Raw genomic sequence first — 18,081 nt, 5'->3', positions numbered from 1 at the left:
CAATACAATATTACAATACATATCGTCAGTCTGGTACAGTATTGATATTGTATATTTTTACATCCCTAGTTCATATACCTTATTAAATTGTATCAAAACGACCAATTCAGTTGTAATGCTGTAATTATCTATGAAGACACGCTGGGATTCAAATCTAATTACTTAATATTTATTTAAAGAAGCGAACAAACAGCATTCATTCCCCTTTACATAGTAACAAAAATATACAATACACAGAAGATTACACTTAATATAGAGGTAATCCATATATCCTAAAGATAATCCAGGATAATCCCACTTTTAGCCTCCCCACAGTGTCACAGTTATAAAAATAAGGCATTGTGTTCAAGACACAGAAGCTGTAATGGAAGACACATGCAAAGCGGTTACATTTTAACACGGAAAATTCCATTAACATAATAAAATAAAGCTTTTAAGTCTGATAATACTTCATTCATCAATATTGCAAAGTTTAGACGAGGGCTGCAACTAAGGATTATTGTCATTACTGATTAATCTATCGTTTTCTTGATTAATCAATTACTTGTTTGGTCCTTAAAATGTCAAAAAAGCCCAGAGTAACGTCCTCAAATGTCTTGTTTTTTTTTTTCCCACAACCCAGAGACTTTCAGTTTACTGTCTCAGAGAGCTAAAGAAACCAGACAACGGTCACATCTGAGGAGCTGAAATCACAGAATTTCTTCAAAAAATTAACTGATTATCAAAACAGCTGGCAATTAACTTAACAGTTGCCAACTAATCGATTAATGGTTGCAGCTCTAGTTGAGGCACTCATAGGTACGGGTGCAATAGGAGTCATCACAGAATGTAGTGTTGCAATCAATGTCAGCCACACAGCATTTAGACAACTATTTCAGCTGTGACAGCAGCGAAAAGCAAAAAATAAAATTGATCTCAGCTCTCTTTGTTCCGCGACATTATTCATCATCAATATTACACAAGCTGCATAATAGCTCAACCTGAACTCCTGACCCTCCTCTCCCCTCTCAAACTCCGAGCTTTTGATTTAGTGTAATGAGGCGTGTAAACGCACACCTGAACCACACAGTTATCACTCAGCACAGCCCAAGCCCCTGGCCCTTATACATAACATGAATAACATAGGACACATGCAAACATAACATTTAAGAGGCACATACTACGGTAACAATGAGGAGATTATTCCAGGGGATGGACCGGGAGACTGAGCTCCAGAGGCACCATGGGATTGGGATGGGGCAGATAATGAGAAAGAAGGGGGTAGGGGTACAGGGGCAGGTGGTGAATAAAGACCAGTAGGGGGAGGGCGGGGGCATAATCCACTGCTGTGCGCCCTTCCCCGCTGAAAAGACCTGTCTGTTCCGCTCCCAGTTTAAACAGCGATGGGAGGGATGAGTGGGGTGGGGGGCGGTCTAACAAGGGGATCATGACAAGAGGAGAAAGTTGGCATTTTAGTGAACAGCACAAACCCTCACAGTTCACAGTCAGCTCGTAATAGGCTTAATTGAAACTGAAACCGGCTATTGTGCGCAGGCCCTTCCTCATTATTACTAAATTCTGTACACAATAGTTTGGAGATAGCATTTTCTGTCAGGTCTGGTGCACAGTTTCAAGCCTGAAAACTGAGCCAGGTACAAACACACCCTATCACACATCAGATTAATTTCCATGCTCCGAATTACAGGTTAGAGTACTAAAGCCAAGCTTATCCCAGCAAAACAAATCACAGACTGAAAATTCATTGACAAACAGTTGGTAGAAAAAAAAAAAAAAAAAAAAGAAGAAGAAGAAGCCCACAAAATGTGAGTGACACTGCCAGCAGTATCAATAGAGCCTGAGAAAATAGAACTCAAGGATGTATGCTTATGGCTTTGGAGTGATGCTGCAAAATATTTGTAGTGGGGGTAAGATGGTGTTTGTTGTATTGTTGTAGGTTACACTGTGATGGAAACAAATGTCTGCATTTCTTCTTTTAAGCAAGATGTTTGCATACAGTCATCGCAAATACTTAATTTAGCAGCTTTGTGCGCGTCAGGCTGTGAGAGATGCTTTTCCTTTCAATGACAAACAGCACCCTCGTCAGATTTGGGAATTTGTGCAACCTTTCTTTGGCATTAGTATGTAGTGTAGAAAGAGCTGTAGGTAAATTAAATCACTGACAACTCGGTCACAATTAGTGTAATAAAGGTTATAAAAATAAGCATGCTTATGGACGCCCGCCAGCTTTTTAGAAATCAATTATTAAACAACTCTTTTGTCTCTAATAAACTTAGCTAATGTTAATATAACTGCCTCACAGTTTATTTACACTAAAACATAAGCCAATGGGGATTTGGTTAAAGGGATCGTTCAGATTATTTGATGTCAGGTTGTATGAGGTACTTATTGATAATCAGTGTGTTACCTGTAATAGATGCTGGTTGGCACACCCCCAGTTTGGAGATGCAGAGAGGGGCGCCAGCATGGAAGTTAAGCAATGTACTACTGTGGACAAAGTCTCTAAGTCTCTTAAAAAAGTCCACCTATATATTTAGAATATTTTCATCGTTTCACCTCAATGTCAGACAGCCTTTTCTGAAGGGAAACCGTAATTACATAAGCCAAATATCACTCTATCCAAACAAACTAAACTTTATAGCAAAATCAGTAATTTTATGTTGTAGAGCACAGGAGTTTCTAGTCTACCGCTGCCTCAATCTGTTAATTTGTTTGTGTTATTATGTGACTTTGATTAATCCAAACTGTCACCAACGTTAAACAATAACTTAGACAAACTATAAACGAAATAATCCAAACTATCCCTTTAATGACAAACCGACCCAGTTGAGGAATTTGTGCAACCTTTCTTTGGCATCAGCTCTACAAGAAGAGAGTTGAGTATAGTGAGAAAGTTTGTAGGTAAATTAAATAATTGACAGCTTGGTCAACAATTAGTGTGATGAATGCTACAAAACTAAGCACCCCAGCTCTTTAGGAATCAAGTATTTCTGTCTCAAATGAATTTTGTTAATGTTCTTAAAACTGCCTCACAGTTTGTCCACACAAAAACATAAGACGAGCCACCCGACAGTGATTTAGTAAAGAGATAATGGAGGCAACATGACAGAACTGCTCAAACCACTACCTAAGAATGAGCTCTGGTACCACCAGGTGGCAGTGGAGGATAGTTTCAAACGTCGACAACAGGCAGACAGTCCTCCATGTTGACTCTTAACTAGTCCATGAAGACAACAGTACTAAAGCCTGAAGGCACAGGAGTGAAAACTGGGAGTGTAGAAAACAGCACTTGGAAGAAAACATGCGTTAACATGCATGTGTGCAGTACCAATGTGAACGACACACCGTTCAAGATGTCCTCTTGTGAATATAAAATAGGTTCAGATTATCAGAATAAAGTAGTTGCACCTCTTAGTGTTTGAGGATACTGCTGGACATGTCATGACAGATGTCACTCTCTCTTTGTCTTTTCTTCATCAGTCCCGGTGATGGAGGTGTAGTGTACAAAGTGCGCAGGTGCATAGAGAATGAATGTAAGGACTCCAGATATTGTAAATGCACCCCTTTTTTTTTCACTGAACTTCCCACTGTCCTTACTCTTTTTTTTTTAAATCCATTAAATCTTGACATAAACTGACAGAATATAAAAAAGCTTTTTACTCAAATAACTCCTAGATACAAAAATTAGGTCCCTGTCTTGAGATGTTTACCCTTTAATTACGATAAAGAAAAGATATCTTTTGGTTAATGAGCGTATAATCTTCCATCATTCCCCCCCTTTTCACCCTCGCCATCCTGCTGCCCGCCTCCTGCCTGGCTGTTTTCAGTGTGACAGAGGCACCACCACTTCAACATAATTGTTGGGGAAGTATCCCGATCTGCCGTGAAGGCTCCCCTCGTACCAGTTCTCATCGATTCGACTGACCAAGGTGATGATGTCGCCCTCGTGGAAGCCCAGCTCGCCGTCGTTCTCTGGCTCAAAGTCATACAAGGCTTTACAGCAGGGCTCAGCTGCACAAAGAGACACAAAAGTAGTCGTAGAGAGATGGAGGAGGGGGAGAAAGAACAAATACAGTCATTTTGTGAAAAGAGCATTTGACAGTTTCCCTTCAACAAGATTAGTACGTTCTCCTTTAAAAGGATTTCATTAGAGCGAGTGTGTCACCCGGATGTTCTCCAATAGGACTCTGGAATAAACCATAAAAGGAAAGTCAATAAAACAGGACATGTTTTTGAATTAGTCATCAGTGTGGTAAGGGAGGATCCTTCTGAAGCTCAAGATCAAAATCAATCTACCCTCACTAGTTATGTGACAAAGATATTTCATTTCAACTGTAATGACCATATTCACGCTTTGGGTCCTAAGACTCAGCACACTTACTTTCTCTTGTTTTTGAATGAAGAGGAGAATATCCTTAGATTCACTCTCTGACTACATCTGTAAAATGACCCATGTGGCACACAGTGATTTTTCTTGAGGTTCAGAAGCTTCATCAGTCAGAGAACTCTACAGGCTGTCAGATACATACAACCCATCAATACCAGAACTGCCACTAAACTCCTTTTTGTTTTTTTGTTTTTTTATTTTAGATTTGTTTTACAACTTTAAATTAAAAATACCACAGTTACTGATCACTTAAAGGGTTAGTTTGGATTGTTTGGTGTACGGTTGTATGAGGTACTTATCCAGAGTCAATGTATTACCAACAGTGGATGCCGGTCTGCCTAAATAAATAAATAAATAAATATAAGTGTACATTATATTTGGAATAGTTTCACCACTTCACCTTGTTGTTAAACCACTTTTTCTGACAGGAAACTGACCTTCTATAAGCCAAATCTTGCTTTCTTCAAACCAACCAAATTCCACAGGTGAAATCAGTAATTCTACCTTGGAGAAGAAAAGTGTTTCTGATCTGCCGCTGCCTCTATCTATGAATTTGTTTATGTAATTGTGCAACTATGTTGAATCCAAAATAACAAAGTCACTCAATAACACAAACAAACAAACAGACTGAGGTAGCAGTAGACCAGCGACTCTTGTGTTCTGCAAAGTAAAATTATTGATTTCGCCCATGGAGTTTGGTTGATTAGGAGACAGGGATTTAGCTTATATAACCACAGCAAAAGGGCTCTGATGGCAAAGTAAAGAGCTGAAAATATTTTAAATGTAGCATACACTTAAACTGTTTTTTTTTAAGTGGACCTCCTTTAAGTGGCTAAAATACCTTTTGCTCATTCCTCTGCATTCATGCTGGTGCTCCTCTCTGCTTCTCCAAATCGGGGGCGTGCCGACCTGCTGTAGCTAATATACTGACTATCACTAAGTACCTCACACAATGCCACTTCAAACAATCCAAACTATCCCTTTAAAAGACAGAACACAGTTTGCTGACAATTCTATGTATCTGCAGCCTTGGTCAGACAGAGTAATATTCACACTCTGACAGGCCCCGTCTTGTTCTGGGATCCTGACAGACTGGACACAGTGGACCCAACAAAACACCATTCAACAATGTTAGTCAAATACTTTACCATCACACGGACATGCATACACCTCTCTGCTGCACAGGCGTGCAACAGAGTGAGTGAAAGTAGTGAAACTTTCTAGTTCCATGTAAGTGGCACGTTATCTTTGTCTGTCTCACTCACAGGGTTTGCTCTTGGTGGAGGATCTTTTGAAGGATGGAACTGGATATTGTGCTGGGGCTGGTTAACGTCACAGAGGGAAAAACACATCAGTCTTGAGAATGAGATTGACTCGCACACACGCCCTCTCGGGAGCAGGCCTCGGACACATTCACAGACATCCAAGCACGCTTGCACAGTTCTCACAAAATACAAAAAAAGTTTACCAGGAGAGTAAGCTGGAGGGCTCGATGCAGCTGGTGAATATCCTCCGTTTGAGTTCTCTACCTCTCCAAAGTCAAAGACTGGTCTGGGTTTGGGCGTGTATTCGCGCCTCGGACGAGACTGAGCATCATTCACCCTGCACACAATCAGAAGAGAGAGCGTCACCTCTCTGAGCTGCAGTAACGCAAACACAAGCAACTATATGGAAAACAGTTACACATTACAAGGGATATTTACAAAATGGAGAAGGTAACAGCATAAGTTAACCATAAAATGTAAATTACTTGTGTCACACTGGAAAAAAATAGTTTAACACCCTGTAGACCAGACTTACTTTTTACATTTCTATGCTTTTACTGTATGGCAAGGAAAAGATCGCTCCCTAGCTGTACATAGGTTTCACTGTTTTTGTTATTTTCCCATGTGTTTGTTAAATTTGTCAAACTTGGGCATTTCAGACAAACAAATTATCTTTATGGAAATGTGTTTGATGAATGTCATGACAACATTTCTTTAAAAAAATGGCAAGTGAGAATATCTATCATCTGATAGAGTAACTTGTGTATCAGAGCAAAAAACAGATTATATTAGAATCATCTGTGCTTATAAACTCAAAGATAATTAAGTAAATCTATTTTGTTTAGTTAAAATAAGTGACCTGTGCTGAGCATCAGCTGGTAGCTGACATTCATTGCATGCAATCACATGGGTCAAAGAAAATATGGTGCTGCTGAGTCATCCCTTGTCACGAGCCAGAGGACGCAGCCTCAACATACAAAAGGCATGCCATCTTCCACAAATAGCCACGTCACTGACCTTTCTCTCAGTTTATCAGAAAGCTCCTCCAGGACCTGCGAGGCCTGTCTGTGGTATTGCAGCAGAGACTCCACAAAAGAAGACAGCTGACTCACCTGCTCCACCTACACGAACATGCACACGAGAACTATTTTAGAATGAGACAAAACACAGAAACAGCAGTGCCCCGTCAGAGCACCCTTTACTGGTTAATGTTTGCATGTCTGTCTCTCATCGTAACGTCAGTACGTTTTGTCACTTCACTCAAACACATCTGAAAGATCTCACAATAGCAGGCATGAAAACTATAGATAGCAAACAAAACAGGTTTGACAAGCTCACGCTACTGCAAGTCACTGTGGAGAAAAAAATGTGTATCGTCCTTAAAAACGTTACATGTGGCCTGCTAGCTGAGAGGCTGTGAGCAGGAAGCAAAAAGCATTTCCAATGACACAGAAATACCAGCTAGAATATACATTATCAAGTATTCTAAAGGCACATTAAAAAGATTTCTACATGTTTGAGTTTGTTTGGCTACCATGTCTCATAAAGCTCTAATGGTGTTTATCTGGAGTCAGAAGGTTTTTCTGTTTTGAGTTTGTCTTACACACTTTTAAGGGCATAAAATTAATCTGATTCCATCTGCTTCAGGCACAAATAACTTTAATTAAACCACAAAAAATGTATCAGAATGTATTAATCGAATTTCTCCTGTCACTATACTGAAAACTAATATTTTAAGGCTTGCCTCTTAATCTTGGCACACAGGAAGCATCTTGGCAACCATGAGTTCTTCAGAGCTCCTCCAAAATCTTTAAGACTTAAGTATTGATACATCTTGGCTCCCCAAAGAAAACCAAACAGGATTATAAAGCTTCTGCCTTCTGTGAACTCTACTCATCTATCAAACCACTTATTCAGTTGATGCAGTTTTTCCGCTGGCACCGACTGAATCAGATGACTTATTTATTACTTTACGATTATGGACGATTATATTGTCTTTTGACTTTGAACATGTTGACGTCACTTAGCCTCCTTTATTGACAAGATGATTCAGTGAAAATAAAGGTTGCTAAATCAACTAGTAGTCAAAATAAACTGTTACAGCTGTAAACGTGTGCTTTTGCAAAATATTTGTGCGTGGTTTTATTCCCTTACAGCGCGAAAGATGGATTCTGAGACATAAAAGACAATCTGAAGTAACAGTATGCTTTGTCTCACTCAAAATATTGTTCAACATAGAAAATGAGAGATGACTGGTTGCTCTGTCAGGGTTCCTCCAGGGTTCTCCAAATGACATTTACTTAAATAAGCCTTTTAAAGACATTTTAAGACCAAGCCAATATGGATTTTAAGCCCGAAAAAACAATTATTTAACAAGTACTTGAATTTAGTATATCATTATACTGGAACAGGCTTAACCCACTGATATTCTGGATTCTAATGCCACTTTAAAAACATCACAGGTTCTTTTTCATTAATAAATAATGGCTTTTAAAAATGTATATCATTTCCAAAAACACTAAACGTTGTTTCTGTAATGTTTGGAAACAAACATTGAAAGCTACAGTTGAAAAGTGTTTTCTATTTAACGTAGGAAACAAATCTAAAATGTCAGTAAAGTAAATCATATTTATGACATCACAATATTGAGTGAAGACATAATGAAGAACACAGACACCATGTTCATCCTGTCCTTTGTCCTCCTCCTTCACTACATACAGGAAGTGCTGATAAGGAGAGGAGAGGCCGCTTTATCTCAGCAAGCAGCTCAGTTTACCTGGCAGATTTTAAGATTTGTGACGAAACAGTGAGACAAAATTCAAATAGCTTTTGTTTTAGCTTGTTTGTAATGATTTTCTATTAGCTGAGCTATAGCGCTGTGCTCAAGTAAAACAAAGTGGATGGATGAGAGACAGAGCAGGCTGACACATCGCAGATGTACATTGATAAAGTATTGGCTTTTTTTGTTGATTCTGTTTGTCTGATGACAAGAAAAATAACAACAACATAACATGTAACTTGTTCGCAAAATTCCAGACGTTGTTAATTAAGACTTTTAAGACCTTAATTTGAGATTTTTAAATCAAATACCATATAATCAACTGTAGATGATCAGTGTGTTGGGTACTCTTAGAAAATAAACTTTCTGGACAATTTAAACAGATCTGTTAATTTTTACATTAAAGTTCATTTTTTGGAATGCTTGGCTTGTCTTCCCGATTATACTGTTAAATATCTTTACATTTAACAATGTTTATTATATTTCACTTTGTAGAACAACAAGAACAGTATCACTTGCACCATAGCAGATGCAACTTTTACGCATATACAATTCTGTCTGAAGTTACTCTGATAAAAACAAACATATTTTGAAAAAAATCGAATTTGAAGATTGACACTCTTCCTGGTTCCAAATGGGCCAACACATCACGTCAATCAAATGGAGGTAAACTGAGAACCTGAAGCTGTTATTAACACATTTTATTAGCAAAACAAGTCTGGCAGGTTTACATGTGCCATCTGCAACGCAAAGTGATTTAAGTTTAGTCTCCAGGCTACTCACATCTGTTTCCAGCAGGTTGTGCATGGAGCTTTCAGACATCTCTTTGGACTCGTGGAACTTCTCCAGGGCCTGTCTGATCTCTTCATCTGGGATTTTACCTTGACGCTTCTTCTTGTAATCGTAGTCCAGACGACGGCCCTCCAGCTTCTTCAGGTGATGCTGAGGGGGTGAAAGGATTCGGGATTGCGAGACGGATGATGTATATTGATAAATTTGTGTGATTTAAACATTTGCGTGTAATTCCACCGTTAAGCATCTGGGCTGCACACATACGAATGCAGCTGACACACAGACCGCAGGGCTCATTAGTCAATGCCCGGCCTGTGCGTGCAGAAGCATACTACCTCTCTGATCCTACCTGAATGTCTTTGATATCCTTCTCAGCGACTGCCTGCAGTGGGTCAATAAAGTTCTGCTTCACATCAATATCCAGAGAGTCCTTGACCTCGGCCAGTCTCTTCATTGACTCTCCAATGTCTATTAGAGCCCCACCTGCAGCACACATACACACACATGCAAAACACTAACATTAGTGAGTGTGGGACAATGTGAGGACTATTAGCACTACACTAAGGAAGGTTAAAACATCAAACTCCCCTCTACCATATCCTACTTCTCTAATTTCATGTTCTCCGAACATGCCCCATCAAATACATATCTCATCCTCTAAATGTCTACGCTGTTCTTACCAAAGTTGGTGTGCTCGCCCATATCCCGTCCGTACTTAGTCATGCACTCTCCTAGGAGGCCTTCAGGCTGCGGGTAGCCCGGACTGTTCACCTGCCCGCGGATTTTGGATACCGTGTTGAGCATGGAAAGCTTAGCTCTTGTTGCCGGGTTGGGCTGGAGGTACTCTGATGTTTTGTTGATGACTTCCACCACTGCTTTGCTGGTAACATCTGCTCTCTGGTGGTACAAGTTAGAAAGAGACAATAACTGATACATGTGTATGTGCTAAGTTGTTTGCCTTTGAGGGGGTTTAAGTGAGTGATGAAAACATTTAACTAGAGCTGTAGGATATGACAACATTTATTGTGTGACAAAGGAAAAACGTCTATTGTGCCATATTATGCTCAATTGTTTATTTTGTTGCATTACAAAACACACTTTAGAGCTATATATTTTGTATATCTGTAATACAGGGGTATCTTCTGTCACGCGGATGTAGTTTAGGTATGAAAAGACCAGAGCAGAGTGAAATGAATGAAGGCAAGGTGTAAAGTGATATGGAGTTTTTGGGCAAAAAGAAAAAAAAAACATGACTTTTTGCAGAGCATGTCATGCTGTTTAAAAGATGGCTGGAGGTGGACTTTAAAATGGATGTAAGTTACCCTCTCAAGGTCCTTGAAGTCTTCATCCAGTTTGGTTCCCTCTGCACCTCCAACCTTCTCACTCACCATCTGTGGGCACAAAGCAATCAGATTATTCACTGGTCTCTCATGGACAATTACTATAGGGTTCAATCAATCAACACATTCTGTACTGTTATGAGTATGTTTTCAAATCTTTATTCATACTTATGTATGCATTACACTGCATAAACTACTTAATTACTTTCAAAAATTATAACTGAGTACTGAGACAATTTGAATTCATATCCAAACCTTTCATATGCATTACTGTAGCCAATAAGGCTATTCAATTGCAAACGGACCAATGAAAACTGTGACATCAGACCAAAAAAGCAGCCTGCAGCAGGCACAGGTTCAGAGAGATGACTGTGACCACTGAGCAAAGCAGCACAGGAGCTGGGAGTAATTTAAAGCCTGAAGATTTAGAGAAACAGAAACCCCTTTCACTGAATGCTGCTATTGATAATACATTAAATACCAAGTGTTAAAAAGTAACTAATACTCCATTGCTAATACTAGGAAGAAAATTCTGTACTTTTACTTATATTTTTTAAACAGCAGTAGTTTTTTCTGTAATTAGTTAATATTTTAGTAATGTAACAGTGCTTGAGTACAGATTTTCAGTACTCTTTCCAGCACTCCTCCTCCACAAGGAGGTCAACTACAGACCAGAATTTCTGGAACTCACAAGGGATCAGAGGTTTGTTAAAGGACTTTTGTTTTCAAATGGGCTTGACCTAGACATTCACAAACCACGCAGTCCTGCTTCCAGATATTAATGGATATTTAATATCTTCCACCATGTTTTTTTTTTTTTTTTTTCCGGGCCTGGTTAACACAATTCTCAAATTCCGAGACATGTCCATGTTTTCCGTTAGTGGAGGAACCTCCTCCTGTCTGCATGAGGGAGTGAGTTCTGAAACCTGGACTTTCCTCTCAACTGAGAGCCTCTGTTCCATAAAGAATTATACCAAGGGTTTTCCTTTTTTCCACCGGGTCAGCACACACATTGCAGTTTCCTTCACTGCCGCCACATCCATGGATGCTTTTACTAAACACACATGCTAAATTCATCTTGCTCTCGCTCACTTATTCACATCCACATGCATTCTCCATTTCTCATCCAGCGCAACAAACTCCAAACTCCTGCACAGTTGGCTGGCAGGCCAAACAGAGACTCATTGTGTGTGTGTGTGTGTGCGTTTTCTCATTTGGTTCAACTCTGTGCAGCTGTCTGCACCACACTGCACATAAAACTCTATGAGCAGATGGATCAATCAATCTCTCTAGTTTATATAATATACAGGCCAGGCAAAGTTATTTTGTGTGCAACACTCTGTGGCTCTGAACATGCCCTAAGCACTACTTGCCAACTGGTTCATGGACTACAACTCAGCCCCACATGTTCCCTAATTATGAAGTCTAATAGACACCATTTTAATCGCAATTAATGAATCTTTGATACCAGATGCGAAGTTTTAGCAAGTCGATGTGTGAAATTCAAACACAAACACACTTTCAGCACACCATCTGGCTTCATAATTGACATTGCAAGTTTTTGTCCCCCATGACTAATAAACCTGCCCATCCCAGTCAGAGTATGGTCTGTAATCTAGCTCGAAAAACTTCATTTAGCTAGACATTTAGCTTTAAATGATTCATTCCTTTTGTTACTTGAGAATTTTCTGAAGTAGTAAAATAAATAAGGGTTTCAAAAGACACAGATTCATAAGCAGGTTAGATTTGGTATAGAGCTGTTGTAGAGGTGGAGCTGGGGGTGTTGCCTCGACAAGAAGTGCATGTTAGTTGAGCCTTGTTGGTCAATATCAAAGACAAGGAAAAAAAAAAACAAGATGTGGACTAAAATGAAACAGCAGGTACAAAATAACAAACACCATGTGAACAATGACAGCTATATATGTTTTGTCAGCAATTAGCTGGGGCTGGACAACTAATCTTGATCATGATTTCAGTCTCCCCAAATCAAATGAACATGATTATATGTGATACTGACACTTTAAATTGTGTGCTCTGCTGCATATCAAAAACAGACAGCTACCCTGTGGTGGCAGCCTGTGGAAAATTTCCTGGATGTTGCAGCTGCAGTCCAGAGTAGAAGACAATAGATAGCAGATGGGCAAAACAAAAATCACATGTCTGCGGGATTTCTGCAGGTTTCAACAAGTTAAATTTAGGACTTTTGAAGATCTTTAAAGACCATTATGAATGCAAGTTGAGGCCTATTTCACATCTGTACTGGCAAAAATCTACCAGAGCAGTTTACATTAGTGGTAACTGGGTCAATATTGGGTTTGTTTTGTAGTTGTTATAGTGTGGCCAATACACATTTTCCCATAAAAACACAATAGTTAATGCAACTTAATAAAAGCAATGTTTACTTCATTTTTCAATCTTTTTTTTGACATTTTGAGGCTGATTTTTGGATTTTATACTTTTCAAGACTTGCAAACCTGCAGAAACCGTGTCTGGAGCAGAAGGTGAAGAGCTACTCCCTTGAAACAAAGAATCATCCATTTTTTGGAAAATACTTCGGATTTAGGGTGGGTAATGCCATGCAAGAACAAATCATAAGCAAAGAGTGCATGAGACTTATGTCTGCATCTCAAAGCAACAAACTGCAGTATGATGAATGCATTAAGGCCAAAGAGTAACACTGTTCATGTTACCTCGCTGAATCCCTGTCTCTGTCAGCATCAACTCAGACACCCATAACAGTGATGCTGTGCAGCACGTTATCGTATGAATGTAGCACATGAAAGTGAAAACAGTGCTCCCTTTATTTAATTTTGTGTAAAAAGTATTGATACAATTTTATTTAACCAATATTTTCCCTCTAGGACATGCACAGTGAACAAGCACCAGATGTACACATTTGCACATTAGCAGCACTGTAAAACAGCATGTAAGACAAAGCAGTGGTTGCTCTGTTTTAAATGTGATGGTACAATAAAAATATTTTGTCCCTACAAATCAACGAATAATCGTGACAAAGAATCATGACCTAAATATTGATTGAAATAATTGTAATTATCAGTTTGCACATTATTATATTATTACACAAGTATAATTTCAAGGTGGTATGATTTAGATCTTGCTTGGTAAGTACCGAACAGACCTGACTACTCTCCTCCACCCTGTATGCTTGCTTTTCACAGCCTGAATGGCACTTGTTTGTCTGTACTAGTAGAGGATGTTCAATAAAGGACTTACATGTTTACACCTAAACTGTATGTCCCAATAGTTGAGGCTTTAACAGTGGGAGTTGGCCTGTACCATTATACTGTGATATTAGCAATCCAGACGCACTGCTTAAGTTTTGCAAAACTTTAACGGAATATAAAACCTGTTTATTGTTATTAATATATTGTGAATGTACTGGCTAAATCTATGTCTACTTAAGAAGCTGGTTTGGCCAGAGTATTCACATAACTAGGATTCCATTACACACCCACTGGGGAAGGAGCCGTCACTCGCATATCACTCTATGTTAGGCCAAAGCAAGGACCTGTAGCAAGACAGGTGTCATCAAAACACAGGCCACCAGTTTTGCAAGCCATGTCTTGCTGAGCTTCATGTTTGTGGTGGCGGGTTTAACTTTAACTGCCTCAAGAGCCAACAAGTTATATTTCTCTCCCAGATGGATGAGCACTATTTTAAGTTTCAAATCATAAGACAAACCTGCCTCAGTAAATCCCAGATTTTTGAAAGCAACAAATGCAAAGCTATGACTGACTGACGCACAGACTACTGTGGATGTCTGGACACGATCTGGCAGTCAGAAAATTTGACTGATTTGGACACTTCCACTTGTTTAAACATTTGACTTGCTTCTCTAAGCTTCCAGATCCATCTTGTGTCAGTGTCAACTTGTAAGGCAAACAATTTGGTGGTCTCTCAGCACGCTGAACTGCCAAATCTATCAAATACACCACACTCAACCTCATCACCACAGACTGCATGTAGACGCGGTGGTGGGCCAATCACAAGTCAGATTAAACTGAAGGATGCTTGCAGTGATTGACTGCAAGAAAAAACATACAACATACAATAAATAGTCATTTTACTTATACAAGTGGGCTTAAAAAGGATTGAATGGAGATATTGTTTTATGTTATGATCCAAAATGGGATGTTCAGAAATGGAAAAAGGCTCACTAAAGATAAAAACAAGAGCATGTAATTAATAGTCTATATAGCACTAAATAATCTCAATCCCTGCTTGATATTATGGATCCTTTATATGTTAGAGATTAACAACTGACTCCAGATGATGAAGACTTTTTAATGGTACTGTTTAATTAAATTTAATGTTGCAACAAAACTAAACATCAAATGTGAAAATCAAGACATGCTCTTTTGTCTAAATACATATTTTGTCAGTTCAAACTGATAAGTAAGGCAAAATGACAATAACTGGTTGAATTAATGAACATTTGTCAGTTTGAAATATTATCAAAATCACAATACGTTGAAATGCAATATCCAAATCGCAGAGCCTGCAGTTGTTTTATAAAAGAAAAATGTGTGACAAAACAGCATCATAATGAAGAACTGTAGTGCTACAGAGATGCCCTAGCTCACACATCTTGCACTCCAGATATAAGAATCTGTTTCTCTGGAACAAATATCACATCATCATGATTTTAAGAGTTTTATAGTGAAAATAAAAATGGTGATGGAAAAATTATCATTTCCACTAATCATGATTCATATCAACTGAAATATGATCTTTTTTTTTTTTTTTTACTTTATAATGCAGCACTAGTAAAAAAAACAAAACAAAACAACAACCCAGAAGCATCACATTCAACTCTAATGTTTGGAGTGAATTTAGACCACAATAAGAGCACTCATTAAATATATACAGGCTATATTTAGTACCTTCTGTTGTATAGTTGCAAATACAGTAGATACTACTGGGGCTAAGCAATATATTCATAGTATATCGTGTTGTGATATGAGACTAGATATCATGATAGATTTTGGATATCATTATATCATTATATGTCCACAGTGTTCCTGGTTTTAAAGGCTGCATTACAGGAAGCTGATGTCATTTTCTGAACTCATAAGACTGTTCCAGATGTTCTATTATTTGTCTTTACTCACTCAGTCATTATATCCACATAACTAGTGATCAATTATTTATCAAAAAAAAATCTTATTCTGTTCATAGTTTGTGAAAGCACCAATAGTCATCCCAAAAATATTTTTGTATTTGGTCAAATATATTGTTATATTTGATCTGACAACAAATTTATTTTCTCACTTTAGTCACTTCAACCAGTTGGAGTATTCATGTGGTATACATGTCACCTATCTCAATTTCAATGATCAATATTAGCAGATAAGAAACTTCACTGTAGTGATAAGTTGATAGGCCTGGCAGATCCTTACAGCTGAGAGATGACAGCATTTTTTATGAATCATCCAACAATCATGTGTAGTGTGATTTAAATGATGTTATATCCTTAACACATTGGCCAATTTGTTTTGCGATATTGTGTAATCCAGTGAGAGAAAGATAACAAACATGAACGACATGTCACTTGAGAGTATGAAGTGTTGACTCTAAGTGGTGTTTACAATAACAACAGAACAAAACGAAGCATAACTATCACATACAGTCCATCAAACAGGAAACTCATCCCTTAACTACTTTTTAAATGGCCAAAACTTCGGACAAGTAGCGTTGATCTTGTTCTTTAACGTTAATGTAATTTTAGAACATTCAGAGGTCCAGTCCACGTAGCCAACACCTTGGCTGTAAACTCATCTACCGACGACAAAGTTAAACCACTTTATTAACCTTTGGGAAAGTAAGTGCTCAGGTAGCCAAGTTTACCGTTATCGTTGTTTAAGTTAGCATTAACTAACAACGTTAACTCTGGAGATTAGCATTCGCTAATTTGACGTTACGTGTTGACGTTACCTGCGAGCCACAACACTTTGACAGTTGTTGTTTAGTTTAATAGCAACACAACTAGTCATATTTTTCAACACGTTAAAACGTTTCCTAAAACTTTGGTGGTATTTCACTAAGAAGGCATACTTTATAGTTACGTTACCCATAAAGTTTCGGTTAACCAGATAGCTTGAAGCTAGCGTAACTCGCTTCAAAGTAACGACAGTGTTAGCTAACTTAGCTAGCTAAGCTAACCGGCTAATGTAGCTATTTACAAAAAGAAAAGTCGCGCGTTTACCTGACTCGCTTTGTAAAATTGCTTCTTAAATCCCGCGACGGACATCTTGCACCGTCAGTATTACCACCAGGGCTTCGACGAGGGAAAATGTGTGTGAAAATAGTTGCTGTGAGTTTGTAGTTTACAGCACAGACAGACAGCAGCCCGGACAACACGTCTTCAAACTTTGCACCGTAAATGTGAAACTTGCTAGGCAACCACAATTTCCTGGCCTCAGCTTCATGTGGGAGGCTCCATCCTGCTGGATAAAGTGGGTCAAACACACACACACACACACACACACACACACAATCATGCATCCAGACATCCCTCTTTCTCAGCAAAATGTCAGGATGAATAAATTGCTTTGATGACTTTGTTTGACTTTAGCTGACATGACATTCATTGAACTTTATTTCATTGTGTATTGCTGCTGCCTGCTTTTGGCTTGTAGTAAACTAATGACAAAATATTATTTAAAAAACATTTTTATCTGTTTATAATAACTGTTTTTTAAGTTCACGTATGGATACAACAAAATAAAAAATAAATAAAGATAAAAAAAATAAATAAAAAGGGCAGCAGCTGCATGTGGTTAGCCACCAGCATGCTAAAAATTGTGATGCATTTATGGTTTAACAGTTTGAATCGCTGGTTCAGATTAAAACTGAACTATTAACTATTTAACCATTTACAGGCATGTAGAGGCCGACTCATTTTCTGGCATGTAAGAAAGTTTATGTGGCACTGCATCACATTTTCTCCAGTTGAAGGGCACAATAGAGGGCCCTTCGTCACATTTTCTCAACTGAGAGGCACTAAATCACATTTTATCCACAAAGGGCATCCCATAGGTCACTTTATCCCTATGTCTTCCACATTGGGCCATATGAGGGCATGTAATCTTGTTTTATCTGCCACAGGGGCATCTAAAATTGCATTTTTTTCAAACACAGAGGCAGCAGGGGTTCAACTGTCCCCCCAACACCGCTTGAGTTCATCAGTGAGCTTTCTTATTATTTTCTTTTAAAATGATTGATAATTTGGTTCAAGAAATGTCAGAAAATAGTTTTAAGAAAGGCCCATCCCAATTCTCTTATGCCAAAGGTGACATCTTTACTCAAGGTTCTCAGTCTTAGCAAAATCCTTCTCCTGAGGAAGACTTTGAGAGGTGGTTGAAAGCCCCCCCCCCAAAAAAGCTTTTAAGTAGATCTTTGGTTGAGACTTTTTGCACATTGTTTCAGCTTCACAGACAGAGATATTTAATTTTTGATCAGCTACATAACAGAGAAAATCCTCATATCGGAGAAGCTGCA

The 18,081-nt window shown here is 38.5% G+C and overlaps 1 protein-coding gene across 2 annotated transcripts; it reads right to left on the bottom strand.

Annotated features, from left to right (window-relative positions):
• Window positions 1-3,504: 3,504 nt before the first annotated feature.
• On the bottom strand, window positions 3,505-16,975 carry LOC146317528 (endophilin-A2-like). 2 transcript variants are annotated; one of them, XM_084733208.1, is made up of 9 exons: window positions 16,787-16,975; window positions 10,543-10,611; window positions 9,901-10,117; window positions 9,570-9,703; window positions 9,212-9,370; window positions 6,667-6,770; window positions 5,853-5,986; window positions 5,650-5,706; window positions 3,505-4,008 (listed from the first exon to the last, which is right to left on the bottom strand). In XM_084733208.1, the coding sequence occupies exons 1-9, from the start codon at window positions 16,829-16,831 to the stop codon at window positions 3,821-3,823; spliced, it is 1,107 nt and encodes a 368-aa protein (XP_084589334.1). In that variant the 5' UTR covers window positions 16,832-16,975; the 3' UTR covers window positions 3,505-3,820. The 2 variants fall into 2 exon arrangements, with proteins under 2 accessions (XP_084589334.1, XP_084589333.1); XM_084733207.1 differs by having other exon boundaries at window positions 5,650-5,986.
• Between the last annotated feature and the right edge of the window lie 1,106 nt (window positions 16,976-18,081).

This window comes from Lutjanus erythropterus, chromosome 12 (genome assembly GCF_056507025.1).
Source record: "Lutjanus erythropterus isolate fLutEry1 chromosome 12, fLutEry1.hap2, whole genome shotgun sequence".
NCBI classification, from domain to species: domain Eukaryota; kingdom Metazoa; phylum Chordata; class Actinopteri; order Lutjaniformes; family Lutjanidae; genus Lutjanus; species Lutjanus erythropterus.
The sequence above is the reverse complement of the archived record's forward strand: the minus strand, read 5'-3'. Positions and strand labels throughout refer to the sequence as shown.